A 14,353-nucleotide genomic window follows, 5' to 3' on the forward strand; every position below is an offset into this window, starting at 1 on the left:
TATATACTAAAAATTAGAAACCAAAAAATGAACAACAATTCATGGTATAAAAACTGTAAAAGCTAAGAACTAAGAATCGGATTAAAAAAAGAAAAAAATCTGAAAACAGTCAAAACTTAAAGGACCCTAGTCAGCCTCCGCCATTTTCGATGCCTTCGAAATCATTGATATTGCATGGTGAAGCGAAATCTTATAGCTTTACTGTAAGTTATGTTCCTGAAAATATGTTTCATTATCTTTAGTAGTTTCACAGTAATTTTGTTCATTTCCACATGCTCCGAATAAAATATAATAGCCAAACTCTCGCATATAAACAAAAACAAAGGTGTGGCTGACTATAGCCTGCAGTGCAGGCGTTTTTCATGGGCGAGCGCTGAATAATAAATTTAGTTCGCGTATTTGAAGGAGGCTGAGGGGGAGGGGGGAAGGGGCAGGAAATGAGAGCCTCCTTTATTTCTCAGCCAGTCGTCCTCTCCCTTAGGGTCACTTTTGACTCGCTCCAGCCCTCTCACGCTTCCTCGCCCAAAATGACAGCAACGAAGGATTATTCAGCGCTCCCGCTCCAAAAATACGCCTGCATTGCAGGCTAGGCTGACTAGGGCCCTTTAAGCGATCGGATTTTGTTCTTCACTTCATGAGTGCCAGCTTTAATTCTAACATAATTTGTTAGCTCTTTCCACATTACAGTCAATCTACATCTACATCACATGCAACCAGTGTTTTTACAATTTGAAAGGAGTTTTACATGTCAGTTTTGAACATTACCAGCGAGATTTCAGAGTTCCTGTAGAACGTTTCCTGGTTTATTGATGGCGTAATAAAGCTATGAATTTTTCTTTACATTACAACACTGAATATTTAAAAAAATGCAATGCATAAATATTATAATTGTTGTTTCTTAAGTATTTTGAATTATTTTTCGTTTGATACATCTTTTCTGGAAAGATTTCTAGAGGAATCTTCAAGATTCCATTCAAGTACCACACCTTACAAAGAGGAATTTGAATGTTCATTTCATTCTCGGAAAAACTCGTCATGCATGACATAGACTGACTGTAAATCCGCCCTGCTATCTATCTGCTGTACAAGCATTGCAGTTATATTAATAATTAAAATAATTAATTGAGTTTCTTCTGATACATGTAGTATTCCTACATGTATGTACCAAACATTCAAGTGATACATGTAGACAATTTCTGACCTTTTTCCGGCTTTGTATTGCTTGTTCAGTCCACAGCAATTCCATGGCAATATGTTCCCTTAGTTCACGTAGCTTAACAGCATCAGAAGGAAGGTCTGTAGTCGACTCATCACTTGTTACTGGATCTGAAGAAAATCATGAATGAATACAAAGATATGACATGCAGTACTCCTACTGTAAAATGAAAGGATGGAAAATTATTAATTCATGATTGAGTATTATTTTTCCATGAGAAATGCAAAGTATTGCAAAATTGAAAAAATCCATACTGTTGATATCAGATTGACCACCAACTTGCTGTAAAGTTTTTGTATTAGATAATGACAAATAAGCTAGTTCATTCTCCTTAATCCCCCAAAACAGTCATAATAAAACGTTTGGGAGGTTGAGTTACACACCCACTCCCCCTCTACTAAGGATGAGGTTATGTATTTTAAAGTTCTTTAAAGTCATTCTCTGAAAAATGTGCAGTTACCCCCACATTTTCCTTTTGGATTCCAACAGCCCTACGTGTAGCTTGCAAAGATCTGCATTTTTCACATGGCACAAAAATACCTCTGTCTTTGGAGCAACATCTTAGATTCAAAACATTTCGGAAATCGATTTTTACATAAATTATAAATATCTAATCATTTTACTTTAAGGGGCAGTGTCACCTAGTTTAGTGTTACTTTGAATGGCCAAAGAACATTCTTTAATTGACAGAATCGTTAAAATAATGGTTTAGTTTTGTCAACAATAACCCTACTAATTAATGCACAGAAACTAGTACAGTCGGACCTCTATTAAGCGGCCACCCTCCGTTAAGTGGCCACTTTCCAAAGTCCCGAATTATTATTTTGTCAGTAAAGTGCTGTATTCGATACCTCTATTCAACGGCCAACCTCTATTAAGCGGCCAGTTTTCAAAGTCCCCAGGGTGGCCGCTTAATAGAGGTCCGACTGTATTACTTATCAGTTGAATTTATAAGTTTTTGACTCTACACTGTATGAAAGTAAAATTCTAAGCTTTTGACTCTGCTAAAGCCTTGTTCACAATGCTTTGGTCAGGTCACGTGACATGTGTCCTGACCAGCCTTGTCCAGATCACTGGAAGGTTGTATCTCCCCTCGTCTCTATTTAGGGTCGGCTTGTGGGCTCTGATGTAAATTGCCTCCCGAACTCCTCTTGTAAGCCAGTCTGGATCTCTGTCCAAAATCCATGTCTTGTCAATGTGGACATGGTGTTCTGGCTAATGTCTTTGTTGATGTGTTGAGACACTTTTGGGGGAGACTGCATATCCTACATAACTAACCATTCCATTAATAGTATTACTTATGTTTGGCTAAGGATGGCAAGGATGGAAATGGATTGCTACTTGAAAACAATTGGCCAATTTTTTCAAGTTCTTCTTGTTTTGACAAAAAAACAGCAAAATCGCCATGACAGTGCCCCTTTAAGAGTCAAAGTAATTAGTGCAGAGCAATAGTTACTGGTACACTTTAAGGTGGAATTGGAATTTGGGAATTTGGACATATTGGGTTTTGAGGAGTGGGGAAAACTGAAGTGCCCCCATAAATTAAAGCAACAGCAAACACAACCCAGATATGATGTTGAGTCGGGGAATCAAACCCGGGTCACAATGGTGGAAGATGAGTAGTCTCACCACTGTATCATCCCTGCTCCATACATATTGACTCCTATACAAGCACAATCAGGCAGTCAATAGTAACCAAGAGTTGGTTGTATTAACTGCTTACCAAATGACCTGTCAGTCATCCAACTTTCACTGAGCAGTGCTTGATCTCTTAAATGAAGCTTCCCAAGCATATGTTGTGGCAGCAATGTTCCAGATGTATTGTCATGCTCAGCTTTTCTCTTCATCTCACATTCATCACTTGTCGTATATTTTAGGGTGCTGCTTAGTGGAGAGGCGGAACAAGAAAATTCAGAAATTTTGTGGGCATATTTGTCATCTCCACCACCATCTGTTCCTTCTGTAGTAAGATCTGAAGGCTCCAACCTTTCCGAACTTTTTTCTCTAAGGAAGTTTCTTTCACCCTTTTGTTCTTGTCTTTGCACAGCCTGAGGAAGAAAACCTTGGTTCTGCAATAAGTCTTCATCGTATCTCTCAGAGTTGAAAGGTCTTTCTGGCCAAGGAACTTCATCATCTGCATTTCTTTCTTTATCATCTTGTTCCCTGCGTAATGTATAATGATTTAAGTTCCCACTAACGAGGGAATATTGCTCAGTGTCTGAATTAGCTCCATCCTTAGCCGCATTTGATAAAAGTTCACCACCGCGAAAATCAAAACCCTCGTTTGTTGTTTTTTGACCGTCACCATTTTGTCTGGTGCTCAAGTTCGTTTCCTCGCTCGCACCATTTAACATTAAAGGATCAGAGGTTATCAACGGCAGTCCAAAGCCTTTTCTCTTCCAGCACACAAGTTTGTAATCTCTTTCCAACTCGCTAAAAACTTCTTCAAACTCTTTCCGAACTTTCAGCAACTTTTTACGCGCAAGAAAACTACGCACATGTGCCTGTTAAAAGAGAAAACAAATGCTTTTTCAAAATCCTTCACATTGCAAGAAGAATTTCGGGTGTAAGGTAACATTTGTCATGAAATTACCTGAATAACTACAGCTGCAGTTACAATACTCAAATCTGCCGCCATCTGTCCCGCCATCTTGGTTTAGAGAAAAAGATGCTTATTGCGCATAATCACTGAGCACGAAGGGATCGCAGGCTCAATCACAATGGCGGATCTTTTAATTTGGACATGTGGTGAAATCGTGGTGTAAGTCAGTGGCGAAAAGAAATTGCAGTACTTGCATTTTTTGTGGCAGTCATTGCTTCCTTTTCGTGAATCACGATGGCGACAAATGCTGCTGCTGAAGAAAAACCTGTCAAGTACGAGTGTAAGTACAGACTGTATTCAGTAAGCTTATAGTGTATTCAGTATATCGACATGTTCTTTGATCTGGTAAATAAAATTAAAATGAAGTGAAGATCTTTATAATTAAAGTTTACCATTTATTAAAAAAAATGCACTGATCAACAAATGCTTCAACTTCTGTTCATGATGAATAGTGTATCATACCTTGTCAGGGCTGTCAACCTCATACGTCTTCAAATGTGGAGAACATGACTTCCCCGGCAAATCGCCGTACAGAGCTAACCAGCTTAAGATAACGTCTGCATCCACTTGTAATTTTAGAAAAGATGACTTTGTATATACTTAATTTTATGCTCATGATTTCATATTTGTAAGCGTTAATTTAGTTCAAACATTTTGTCTGTATATACCCCCAGTTTTTAGCTTCTTTAGTTTACTTGTAATCAGTTAATTGCAAACGACCCCACAAGCTCATGTAGCTTTAATACTCATCGTTTTAAAATAAAGGCTATCAGTCGTCGGGTCAAGGCCAAATTCACGGGTTCGTTGGGGGAAGAAGGGGGGGGGGGGGGGGGGAGTAGGAGGGAAACGTACATTTCACCAGCAAAAAAAAAAAAGCTCAACATTTCAGATTTTCTTGTAAGAGAGTCGAGCCTACGAAACATGGTAAACTTCGTCAATTATCCGGGAGATTACAGACATAAATCTGGAGAAATCTGCAGACCAGAAGATACGCCTCAAAATCTGGAGATTACAGACATAAATCTGGAGACCGGGAGATACGGTTCAAAATCTGGAGACTCCTGGATTATCCAGGAGAGTTGACAGCCCTGCGTTGTTGAATGTTGATGCATGTTATAAAGGCTCTCTAAGTTGAACCCTACTTCAGTTTAGCCCATGTGTACTATGCATATGAAAGACAGCTGTCCACAGTGTGTTGCTCGTCACTGCCTCCTGCCACTTGGTTGATATATTAGCTGACCCACGAGGATTACTTGGTTGCCTTGTCAGGTAATCAGTTTGCAGAGTATGGTAGAACTTGATGAGATCTTGCACTTGCATCTAGCCTTTTTCTGAAGACTCATGAGTGCACTAATGCATTTGCTCTGCCTACTGGTCAGGTGCTATGTCAAATGATGCTCAGTCAATATGTTGGTCAACTATGGACCAAGGTAGATTGAAACTCAGCTGTCTATTGACTGACATGTACACTGTATGCTTGTTGGGAGATACATGGCTAAGTGTAACCAATAGTTGGGTAATATGCTACCGACATGGGGCCAATACTTACGTTACTAATTGTTCGCACTGTTGACTCTGGCATTAATTTCATTGTTATATCTCATCATAGATTTGGATCACACTGCTGATGTACAGTAAGTACTCTGTTCTAGTTGATGCCTAAAAATGCCAAGTATTAAAAAAAAAACATAACTTTATTTATACTCAAGGACCTGGAGCAATAAAAGTAGCAATAATTATTATAGCTATGGAAATACCATTAGATAGCTATTGCTACTTTTATATAGGGTAAAGGTTAAGTCGTACTCCAGCCTAAGTGAGCCACACAGCTGCAGCTTAACCAGGTTTCTGTAGCGTGAAGCAACTAGGAGTATTGTTTATTTGTGCCCAAGGGACTGATCACATTCACATGATTTGATGTGCATTTGTTTTCTTTTGTTTCAATGTAATTTATAAGAGGTGAAAAAAATAAATAAATAAAAAAAACAGTCAATAATTATTCACTATATTTTTTTCTCTATTTGTAGGCTTCATGCTTGTATCCTTTACATTATTTGTCTGTTGTTCTTCTTGTAATATATCAAACACTTGTAAGGGAGAGTGTTTCATCCGATTTCCAAAAACTGAGAAGTGTTTTGAAAAAATGAGGCAAAACCATACAGCCAACTTTGAGGTGTTTGTAATAGGATGAAACACTCTTAAAAGTGTTTGATATATAACCTCTGAAACCATTATTGTCAGAAATAGTTCACTGAAGACTAACATAATAAATAATTAATATATTATATCACGCAAATAGTTTGGCTTGAATTGAGTCTGGTTGGATGGTGTGATGATGACTCAAAAATGTTCACCATCTCTTAATATCCAATAATATTGGACTCAATTCACACCAAACTGTTTGCATGAGTCTGATCGGATGGTGTCGTGACGACTCGAAAATGTTCACCATCTCTTAATGTCCACTAATATTGGACTCAATTCGCACCAAACTGTTTGCGTGACATTACATAATTATTTATCATGTTAATCTTCAGTGAACTTTTTCTGACAGTTTATTCTGATCACTTCAAACCATTATTGTTGGAGAAATGCAAAGCAAATTTTTACCAGGTTCAAACCTCCTTTAAAGCAGTGATTTCCTATGTGCTTGTTAATAATCATTATTAACAAGCATGAGGCCTGATCCAGACACTGCAGACACATCAGTGTCGGACCTAATTGATAATTTAAGTCCGGCAAAAGAGCGATGTCTGAATCAGTTTGGTATGGCACTTTTAATTTGATGCGGCAAACTTTATTGACTTCGACAGGGTCTGCCGCATTATGTGACTCTAGAGCGGCAGCTGATTTAGACACTGCTCTTCTCATGTGCCAAACCTAATACATAATTACTCATTGTTTACCAGTGCTTGTGATTGGCTCAAAGCTCCATACCATGACAAGTCATGCATGAGATTTTAACAGTGAAGTATAAGTACAGGCGCGACTGTCGCTTGATTATCTTGAATCAACTTGAGTCTCGTTTTTTGGCTTTCAATTCGCTACGCTTTGTGATTTATTTAGAGAGAATTGCTCTGGCATAAATCTGTTTTTCCTGCTGTTTTCATCCTGACACCAAATGTAGAATTTAAAGCTAAAACTATTGGAAAAAGTCATTGAGAATCACTGATAAAGTTTAGTTTCTCTTATTGTATTGTTGTTTAGCGATAACTAAACCAGATCAGCCACGTTTTTTCAGAATTCCTGACTTTCTGTCTCGGTGAAAATTGTTTACTTCTTTCCCTCAAGGTTGTGAAAAATTATTTGTTTGTTTATCGTGGACCTTAGTCCCTGAATTTCAATCCCATCAATTCTTTGTTATTATTATTCATAGTATGATTCTTCCTTTATTCAAGACAATGCTAATGGCAATGTTAAACCATTAAGGGGGTGATGATCTGAAGGAAGCTTTTGAACAGGTACGGGAGTTATAAATAATTAGTGTCATATTTAGTGTATAATCCACCGTATGGAAAAGGATGATAGCTTTACATTTTACCAAATGTTAGATGATACGTTATGATCCTAACACAGCCAGTGAGCAAAATTATAGAAAGCCGTATTTTTTTGCAAATTTTGTCCCAGTACTAACAACGTTGTGTATGCTAGATTTGAAGTTTTAGAACTTTTCTGTGCTTTTTTTATGAACATTTTTAGAGTTGTGAAGTCTTTGTGAAGTCTTTTGTTAAATCAGTCCGTGTGAATTTACAATCAATAACCAATCATATCCAGCATATACAAGGCCCCTCTGGCTGCCGCCTCAGTCTACATGTGATCTCACCCCACCCACCCAGACCAATACACACAAAGACCAGACTGCAACACTGGGAACTACATCCCCTACTCTTTACGAACAGCGAGTGGGTTCTTCAATGTCCCACAGAGTTACTACAAATTATATTACATGTATTTAAAGACCCTGAGTGGTCGGTGGTTTTTGTGTGCTAAGAATTATAGGTACATGTAAATGTGCCATTTGTCATCTTTTTACGCACTGTGAGTTCAATTTCATTATCTCGCTATCATGAAATCCTTGTTATATTTGTTCCCTCTGTTTCTCGCTTATACGCCTATTTACATGTAAACAACAAAGAATTTCAGTTATAAACCCTCCTGTCCATGTATATGTTACAGGTCAAAATTAACTTTAGGTCATTTTTTTCAACCTAGGTTAATTTTAAATCTAACTAGGTTATTTTTTTAACCTAGGTAATAAAAAACTCCTCCTCCCTTTTTCCCACCAACCTCCCCTCTCTTATTCTCGTATTCACCCCCCTGTTCTATTTTACCTCCCCCACTAGTTACCATGCCCACCCCATACCCCAATTTAATGTTTTGCAAGTAACAACGAAAGAAAGATTTTTATCTGTACTTACTCAGGGCTTGAACTCTCGACCTCCGGGTTTGTAATCCATCACCTTTACCACTAGGCCATCGTGGAATCGTTGCAGATTTTCCTATATTTCTTTGTTTTCTTACTCATGTGGCGCCCAGGCCTCCTCGGTCAAAACTTAAGTTATGCAAAACTTTGCACATGCGTAGTTGAACAAAACCCTAACCCTTTAATCATTGCTTAGACCTAATCAGTAACCCTGGTGAACCTTAAAGCATGCCCTTTGTTCAATTATTGTCATCATAGTAGGTTACCAAAACCCCAACCAAACCCTAACCCTTAAACCATTGCTTAGGTCTAATCCGTAATATTAACCTAGGTTAAAAAAAAATGACCTAGGTTGAAATACATTTAACCTGAAAATAAATTTGACCTGTAACATATACAATTCATGTCAACAAAGTCTATTCTGGTTATAAGCCCCCTTCTCTCTATTTCCACAGATATAGGCCCACCATACTTATGTCCTTGAATTTGTTTTATTTTTTTTCCTGGAATTGAGATGGATTACTGTCATTATATAGGATGATGTGATATTAAAAACATGTTTAATTAACATGCCAGTGTTTCAGCTAAAACTTCAGCCCTTCATCACTGGGAAGTGATAAGACTTCTTTTACAAATAGCATGATATATACAGCTGTGCCGACAAAGGTTGGCCCAAAAAGCGTAAAAGTGTATGCGACAAAGCCGAAAGGTAGTCTGGTAAATACCCACAGTCAATTTCAATAAAAGCTCAGAATCCATTATCCCTCGACTGTACTGTGAACACTTGAGATGGCGGGCAATATGGATTCTGAGTATTTGTTGAAATTTATTGGGTATTTCCTAGACTACCTTTCGGCATTGTCCCATACGCTTTTACGCTTTTTTTGGACAACCTTTGTCGAAACAGCTGTATAAAGAAAACTACAAATTTTGATCTAATTAAGTCTGTCCTTTAAGGTGATTCCATTGAATTGCATTGCGCATCCTTGCTGCGCATAATTTTTCGCGTCATTTAGCGTGCATTTGTGCGCGCGCACGCAGAACATTACAGGATTTCCTTGAGGTTAAGCTCGGCAGGAAAATAAATGGTCCTTTTCTTCTAAACGAGCACGGTGACCCCCATTTTTTAATGCATCAATTTAAATGATTGTCATACGGTTGACCACAAAATATCGCGATTTAAAGAAAAGTTTAATACTCTTTGGGATATTTTTATTTGAATGCTTTAAAAAGCACATATTTAGGTAGTGCTGCTTACGTGCATACGCAGCAAAATCTTTAATTTCTTTCATAATCTTAATTCCAGTTCAATGAAAATAGTTTGTTGTGTATTAAAGATTAATTAAAAGTAAATTTTGTTGAACTGCTTCGATATTTTAATGCAAGAAATTAATTTTCTAGAAATGATAGTTCCCTTCTCTGATTACTAGCATTCCTAATATAAACCTCGTGGGTCATTTATTTACTATTAATAATAGCCATCCAGGTTGCACAAAAACGAGCAAGGTGACGCCCATTTTTTATTGCATTTTTGTAATGCTCATAACATAGTCATGAACTGGATCAAGTCTTAGACAATTTTAAATACTCTTTCTTTTTCAGCGGAACCACCTTGAGAGTTAAATTCAAATACTCGTGCATGAGATACAGTAAATGCATGCGTTTTTTTTTTTTTTTTTCGTTGAAGGTAGCAACAGCCATGTTTGGCTACATGACAGATTTGGACACTGTGGATATTGTGAGAACAGAAGAAATCACTGCAGAAGGTATGTGAACAAGCACAACTCAAATTGTATATCCTAGGAACAATGTTCTCCTTAAACTATAATCCTGGTTGTCCATTGCTGGTAACAAAGATGTACAGTAAGTGATGAGGAAGGCAAGAGTGTCACAGTTCGAAGACAAAGGCATAGATACAGGGATGGGTTGGGTGGATTGAAAAGCGTAGTAAGGGACATGATGTCCTCATGTCTGTCTACGTACCATTGATGAATTTGCAAATGAATAAATAAAAGAATGAATGAATGAATATAGACCTCTTGCAGCAGGCTACTGCCTCAACTGAAATGAAGATGATTTAAGGTAAACAAGAATTTAGAAAGTGACTGAAATGTGGAAGGTTTTGATTGTATCATGGTTATCTATCGGTAGTAGTCATTCACTTTCCTTCTCCATCAAACTTTCAAACTTTAGTGGGCAATATACACGGATATGAATGGTACAGATAATTACATAATATAATATTAAAAAGGTTGCCCAAAAGGGAAAGGCACGAACGGGACACTCAGACTCTTGCAAGGCACCCACCCAATACAACAATCTAAAAGTTAATCTATGCATGGTGACATGAACAATCCCTTGAAATGGACCACAACACTTCTTTACATCCAGATTTTTCAGGGTTCCATGCACTGCTGGAGCAGTTGTGATTTGCTTGTGTTTTGTTGTCTGTCCTCACTGGACTACTTTTGTGATTCTTGAGCTGAGCAGTAATTCCAGATGTCCTAGGTTTGACCATATATATATATGCCTTGGAATTTTATCATTACAGGTGATGACATGCTAAATCTATTGTTCCATTTTCTTGACGAATTTCTGTTCTTGATGTGTGCTGATCCTTACTTCATTGTGAAGGTATCTGAAATACACATAAGTTTTGTATTTTTAAGAGGGTTTGTCCCCCATGCTCAGTTAATTTAAAAAAATTTGACATGGTGAGAGTTAATTAGTTTATTTAATAATCGCTTTAAGTGTTAATGTGTTTAGCACAGCAGTTAGTACTAATCACATTAACACTTAAATAGAGCTGTGATGTCAACAGGGGAAATATGCTTGTCTGGCGATTTCTCTCTTCTTTAGTTGTTTTTCGTGTGGAGAGGAAGGAAACGGTGTGAATGGAAATAGGATTGTTGAATACTCAGAAATTATGAAACAACTGAGCAAAAGAGGAACCATAAGACTAAAGATTCCTGTATTGGTGTCACACCGCAGCACTACTATCCCCTGTCTTGTCTTGTGTGGTATCTCACATGCATCTCACCGGAAGTGACATTTGATGCTTTTATACACCTCAAATACGGGGAAGAAAAATTGAAATGGATCCTTTTTATTTTCATACGAGAACAACATTAACATAATGAAGCAAATAAAAGAAATGCTGTCATATATACTTTAAACGCTAGGAAAAAGTAGACACATCGATCAACCCTTTGTCAGTACAGTGTTTAGTCAGCTTATCAGTTTTACTTTTTGCTTATTTTAAAGGAGGTTGAGATTTTAGAATTTGACAGAGAAAATTTCAAGATCAGAGCAGTTGGGTGAGTTACAGGCCCCCTCAGGATAACAGCCCGGTAGCTGATTGGGCCACCCTGTCTTAAATAAAGTTCACTTACTTACTTTAACTGATCACTATAAATTATAATCTATTTCTAATAATAATAATTATTATTAATTAACAGATGACTATTATTTAATGTAGCAGCTTTCATGTAGTTGAAAATTTGCATCAAATATTTGTGTCTTAAAACCTTGATGTCTTTGGTAAATTAAGAGTTGTGTGACAAGGTATCCCACCTACAGATATGGCTATGTTGTGATTTAATTAAATAATTTTTGGGGGGGCTTTAAAGTTTTTCAAACCAGTTTAGTTTTATTTTCCTTGTGCAATATTTATTACCATAAATATCCAAGACAAAGGAAAATGAAAATCAAACTGGTTTGAAAATTTTTAAACCCAAAACATTTTGAACCATAGCAGCTATTTGTTCAACTCTGATCAAGTGTGAAACACTTATCAAAAGGTCTGGAAATTATATATTAATAGTATTATGATTTTTCTAGATGGGATGCTAGTTCATTGCACCCTGTTTCTTAATATTGCTTTGTGCATGGCATGTTTTTGAAGGGTGAAAAGTGGACTGCACTCTCCCTAATCAGGATTTGCAGAACCTTTTCCAGATGTTTTTGCAGATAAACCCCCACCCCTAAGTTGGAAAGCAAAACTTGTCGTCAGAAATGTGACTGTTCTCATGGTTTTGTGTCACTTTAGAGGCAATTAAAGACCTTGTGGATGTCAGTTTTCTTACTCTATTTTTTTTTATTTCTATCTTTTATAGGAGGGGTGAAGAGTTTGACCTTGAGAAACATCCACAGGTAAGCATTAAATTAAAAAAAGTAGAATGCATTAAGTAGATGTGATTATTAACATGACCCTTTGTTGCAGTAAGTCTCGAAGAATTTTCATTGATAATTTCCTAAATCTAGCACGGTCAGTTTTGGCAAGCACTTGTTTAGATCTTTGGGGCCATTGTTTTTGTTTAAGTTACTATCAAGTAAGAAGATTGTCCAAAAAAAAAAAAGTCTTGAGAAATTGTTTAGAAATTCTGATTGTCAGAATTGTATTTTATGTACTTCTTAAATTTTACTATGTACTGTATAGGTAAACAATAACCTCCATTTGGCGCGAAAATATGCTCAGATATTTGTCCGCGGACATTATCTGTTCCGAGAAGTGAACAGTTTTCCGAGAGCGAAGCTTGAGGAAAACTGTAAGCTTCGAGGAGCAGATAATGTCTAAGGACAAATATCTGAGCATATTTTTAAAGCCAAATGGAGGCTATTGTGGTTATTATCCTTCAAATATTTTTCGCAACATTTAGCAACGAGCTTGAGTATTTGAACATTTCATTTAAGAACAGTTTAACGTCAAAAACGTTTAGAGTGTATGTTGTTTTCTGATACTGCTTTATCGACCAGCAGGTTTATCTCTCCTTCGTCACAAAAGCAAACCATTCCCCCATCTCGACATTAATTTTCATTGTAAACAAGACGGGCCTTGAAGTTTTTTTAAATTGGGGAATATCACTTGGGGAATATCATCGGATATTCCCCAGTTTTAGCTGGGGTATATTCGGTCACGTGAGGCGTTTAGACCAATCGCGTGGAACGAAAATATTTCATGGATTATAAAGTTAAATATTATATGGATGGTTGGGTTACGTTTGGTATTTAAAAGAACTAAGTTTTAATTAGTTTATCATTATTTTGTTTCATGTCAGCACTCGTTAGGTAACTCCTATTGATTCTGGCTCTTTAACTAGTGAACTGTTTATGTTCCATTTGTCGTGTAAGTACAGTGACCCCCAATGAGCACTGCTACCATGTTAAATACTTTTGAAATTTAGGTTTCATTTGATTGGTTGTATTTTAGAATACCAATTCATTAAATAGTCTGACTAAATGATCAAGCTAAAAATTCTCATAAGAGCTTTTGGAGTTACTAGAATGCAAACTGTATATTGAATATTGTGTGCAAGCAAAAGTTTGCAGATTCGTCCTAGCAAATTAAATGATAAATTCCATTTATTCTCATTTCAAGCTAGACCTTAAACGTGATAGTTTAGTGATTTATCAATTGATTTCATTATCTTCTTTAATTTACTTTCAGGGCACAGAAGTAAAAGCGATAACTTACTCTAATATGCAAGTTCATGACGAAGACAACAAGCATGAAGTTTACGTTATCATCGATATATAAACAAATACATGGAAATCAGAACTCAGAGTGGCACTTACCTTGCTTGATGCAGCTACAATCATTGCAAGTTACACTGATGCCCTACAGTACATACACAGTGAAGTTCTTTATTTGGCCTCCAATAATAATAATAATAATATTATTATTATTATTTAAGACAGGCACCTTCTGATAATGTTCATGGCTGTAGTTGGTGATTAATTTTGCGTAAGTGTTGTCATTTCCAGACACTGAGTGGCTGCTCATCTTCAGGAGAGTTGCCTGTTATAAAAGTCAATTTGCCAACTACAAATGACAGCCCTTAATATTGGATGGTCCTTTTGGTTATGACCAAAAACAATACTACAGTATCTACCTCGTACTACAGTGTACAACTACTACTACCACCAAACATTCTGGAATAAGATGGATCAGATTGCATCCTTGGAAGGTTAGATAGAAAGATAGACTTCCAAAGAAGCTTCAAGAATCTCAAACAAAATTGTAAACCACAGAGGAAATGTTCATAACACTGTAGATTGGTTAAGAGAACCTTAAACTGTTGTCCAGAGTCCCCTGTTTTCTTTTGGAAGCAGA

General features: G+C 36.9%; 2 protein-coding genes across 3 annotated transcripts in view; one reads left to right on the forward strand and one right to left on the reverse strand.

Annotated features, from left to right (window-relative positions):
• LOC146466201 (uncharacterized) overlaps nt 1-3,985 on the reverse strand; it is a 7,799-nt gene extending 3,814 nt beyond the window's left edge. For both annotated transcript variants that reach the window (XR_014868088.1, XM_085127660.1), the window contains exons 1-3: nt 3,810-3,985; nt 2,940-3,720; nt 1,202-1,326 (exon numbers count right to left, since the gene is read on the reverse strand). Coding sequence is in view for 1 of the 2 variants with exons in the window: in XM_085127660.1 (XP_084983786.1) it covers nt 1,202-1,326; nt 2,940-3,720; nt 3,810-3,866 (963 nt within the window). In the remaining variant the exon portion in view is untranslated. The remainder of the gene's footprint in view (nt 1-1,201; nt 1,327-2,939; nt 3,721-3,809) is intronic.
• Nucleotides 3,962-13,965, forward strand: LOC146466202 (tRNA-splicing ligase-activating factor archease-like). Its single transcript, XM_085127661.1, has 9 exons — nt 3,962-4,098; nt 5,428-5,452; nt 5,846-5,856; nt 7,248-7,279; nt 9,929-10,007; nt 10,793-10,875; nt 11,506-11,558; nt 12,357-12,393; nt 13,688-13,965. The coding sequence occupies exons 1-9, from the start codon at nt 4,053-4,055 to the stop codon at nt 13,775-13,777; spliced, it is 456 nt and encodes a 151-aa protein (XP_084983787.1). The 5' UTR covers nt 3,962-4,052; the 3' UTR covers nt 13,778-13,965.
• Nucleotides 13,966-14,353: the final 388 nt, after the last annotated feature.

Source organism: Pavona decussata, unplaced genomic scaffold (genome assembly GCF_977016875.1).
Source record: "Pavona decussata unplaced genomic scaffold, jaPavDecu1.1 SCAFFOLD_150, whole genome shotgun sequence".
In the NCBI taxonomy this organism is placed as follows: Eukaryota; Metazoa; Cnidaria; class Anthozoa; order Scleractinia; family Agariciidae; genus Pavona; species Pavona decussata.

Bases quoted from the DNA above. Each gene is read 5' to 3' on its own strand.
- LOC146466202 (XM_085127661.1), top strand. From the start codon at position 4,053: ATGGCGACAAATGCTGCTGCTGAAGAAAAACCTGTCAAGTACGAGT. The intron at 10,876-11,505 runs GTATCTGAAATA...CTTATTTTAAAG, and splicing joins ATCCTTACTTCATTGTGAAG to GAGGTTGAGATTTTAGAATT. The intron at 11,559-12,356 runs GTGAGTTACAGG...TATCTTTTATAG, and splicing joins TTCAAGATCAGAGCAGTTGG to GAGGGGTGAAGAGTTTGACC.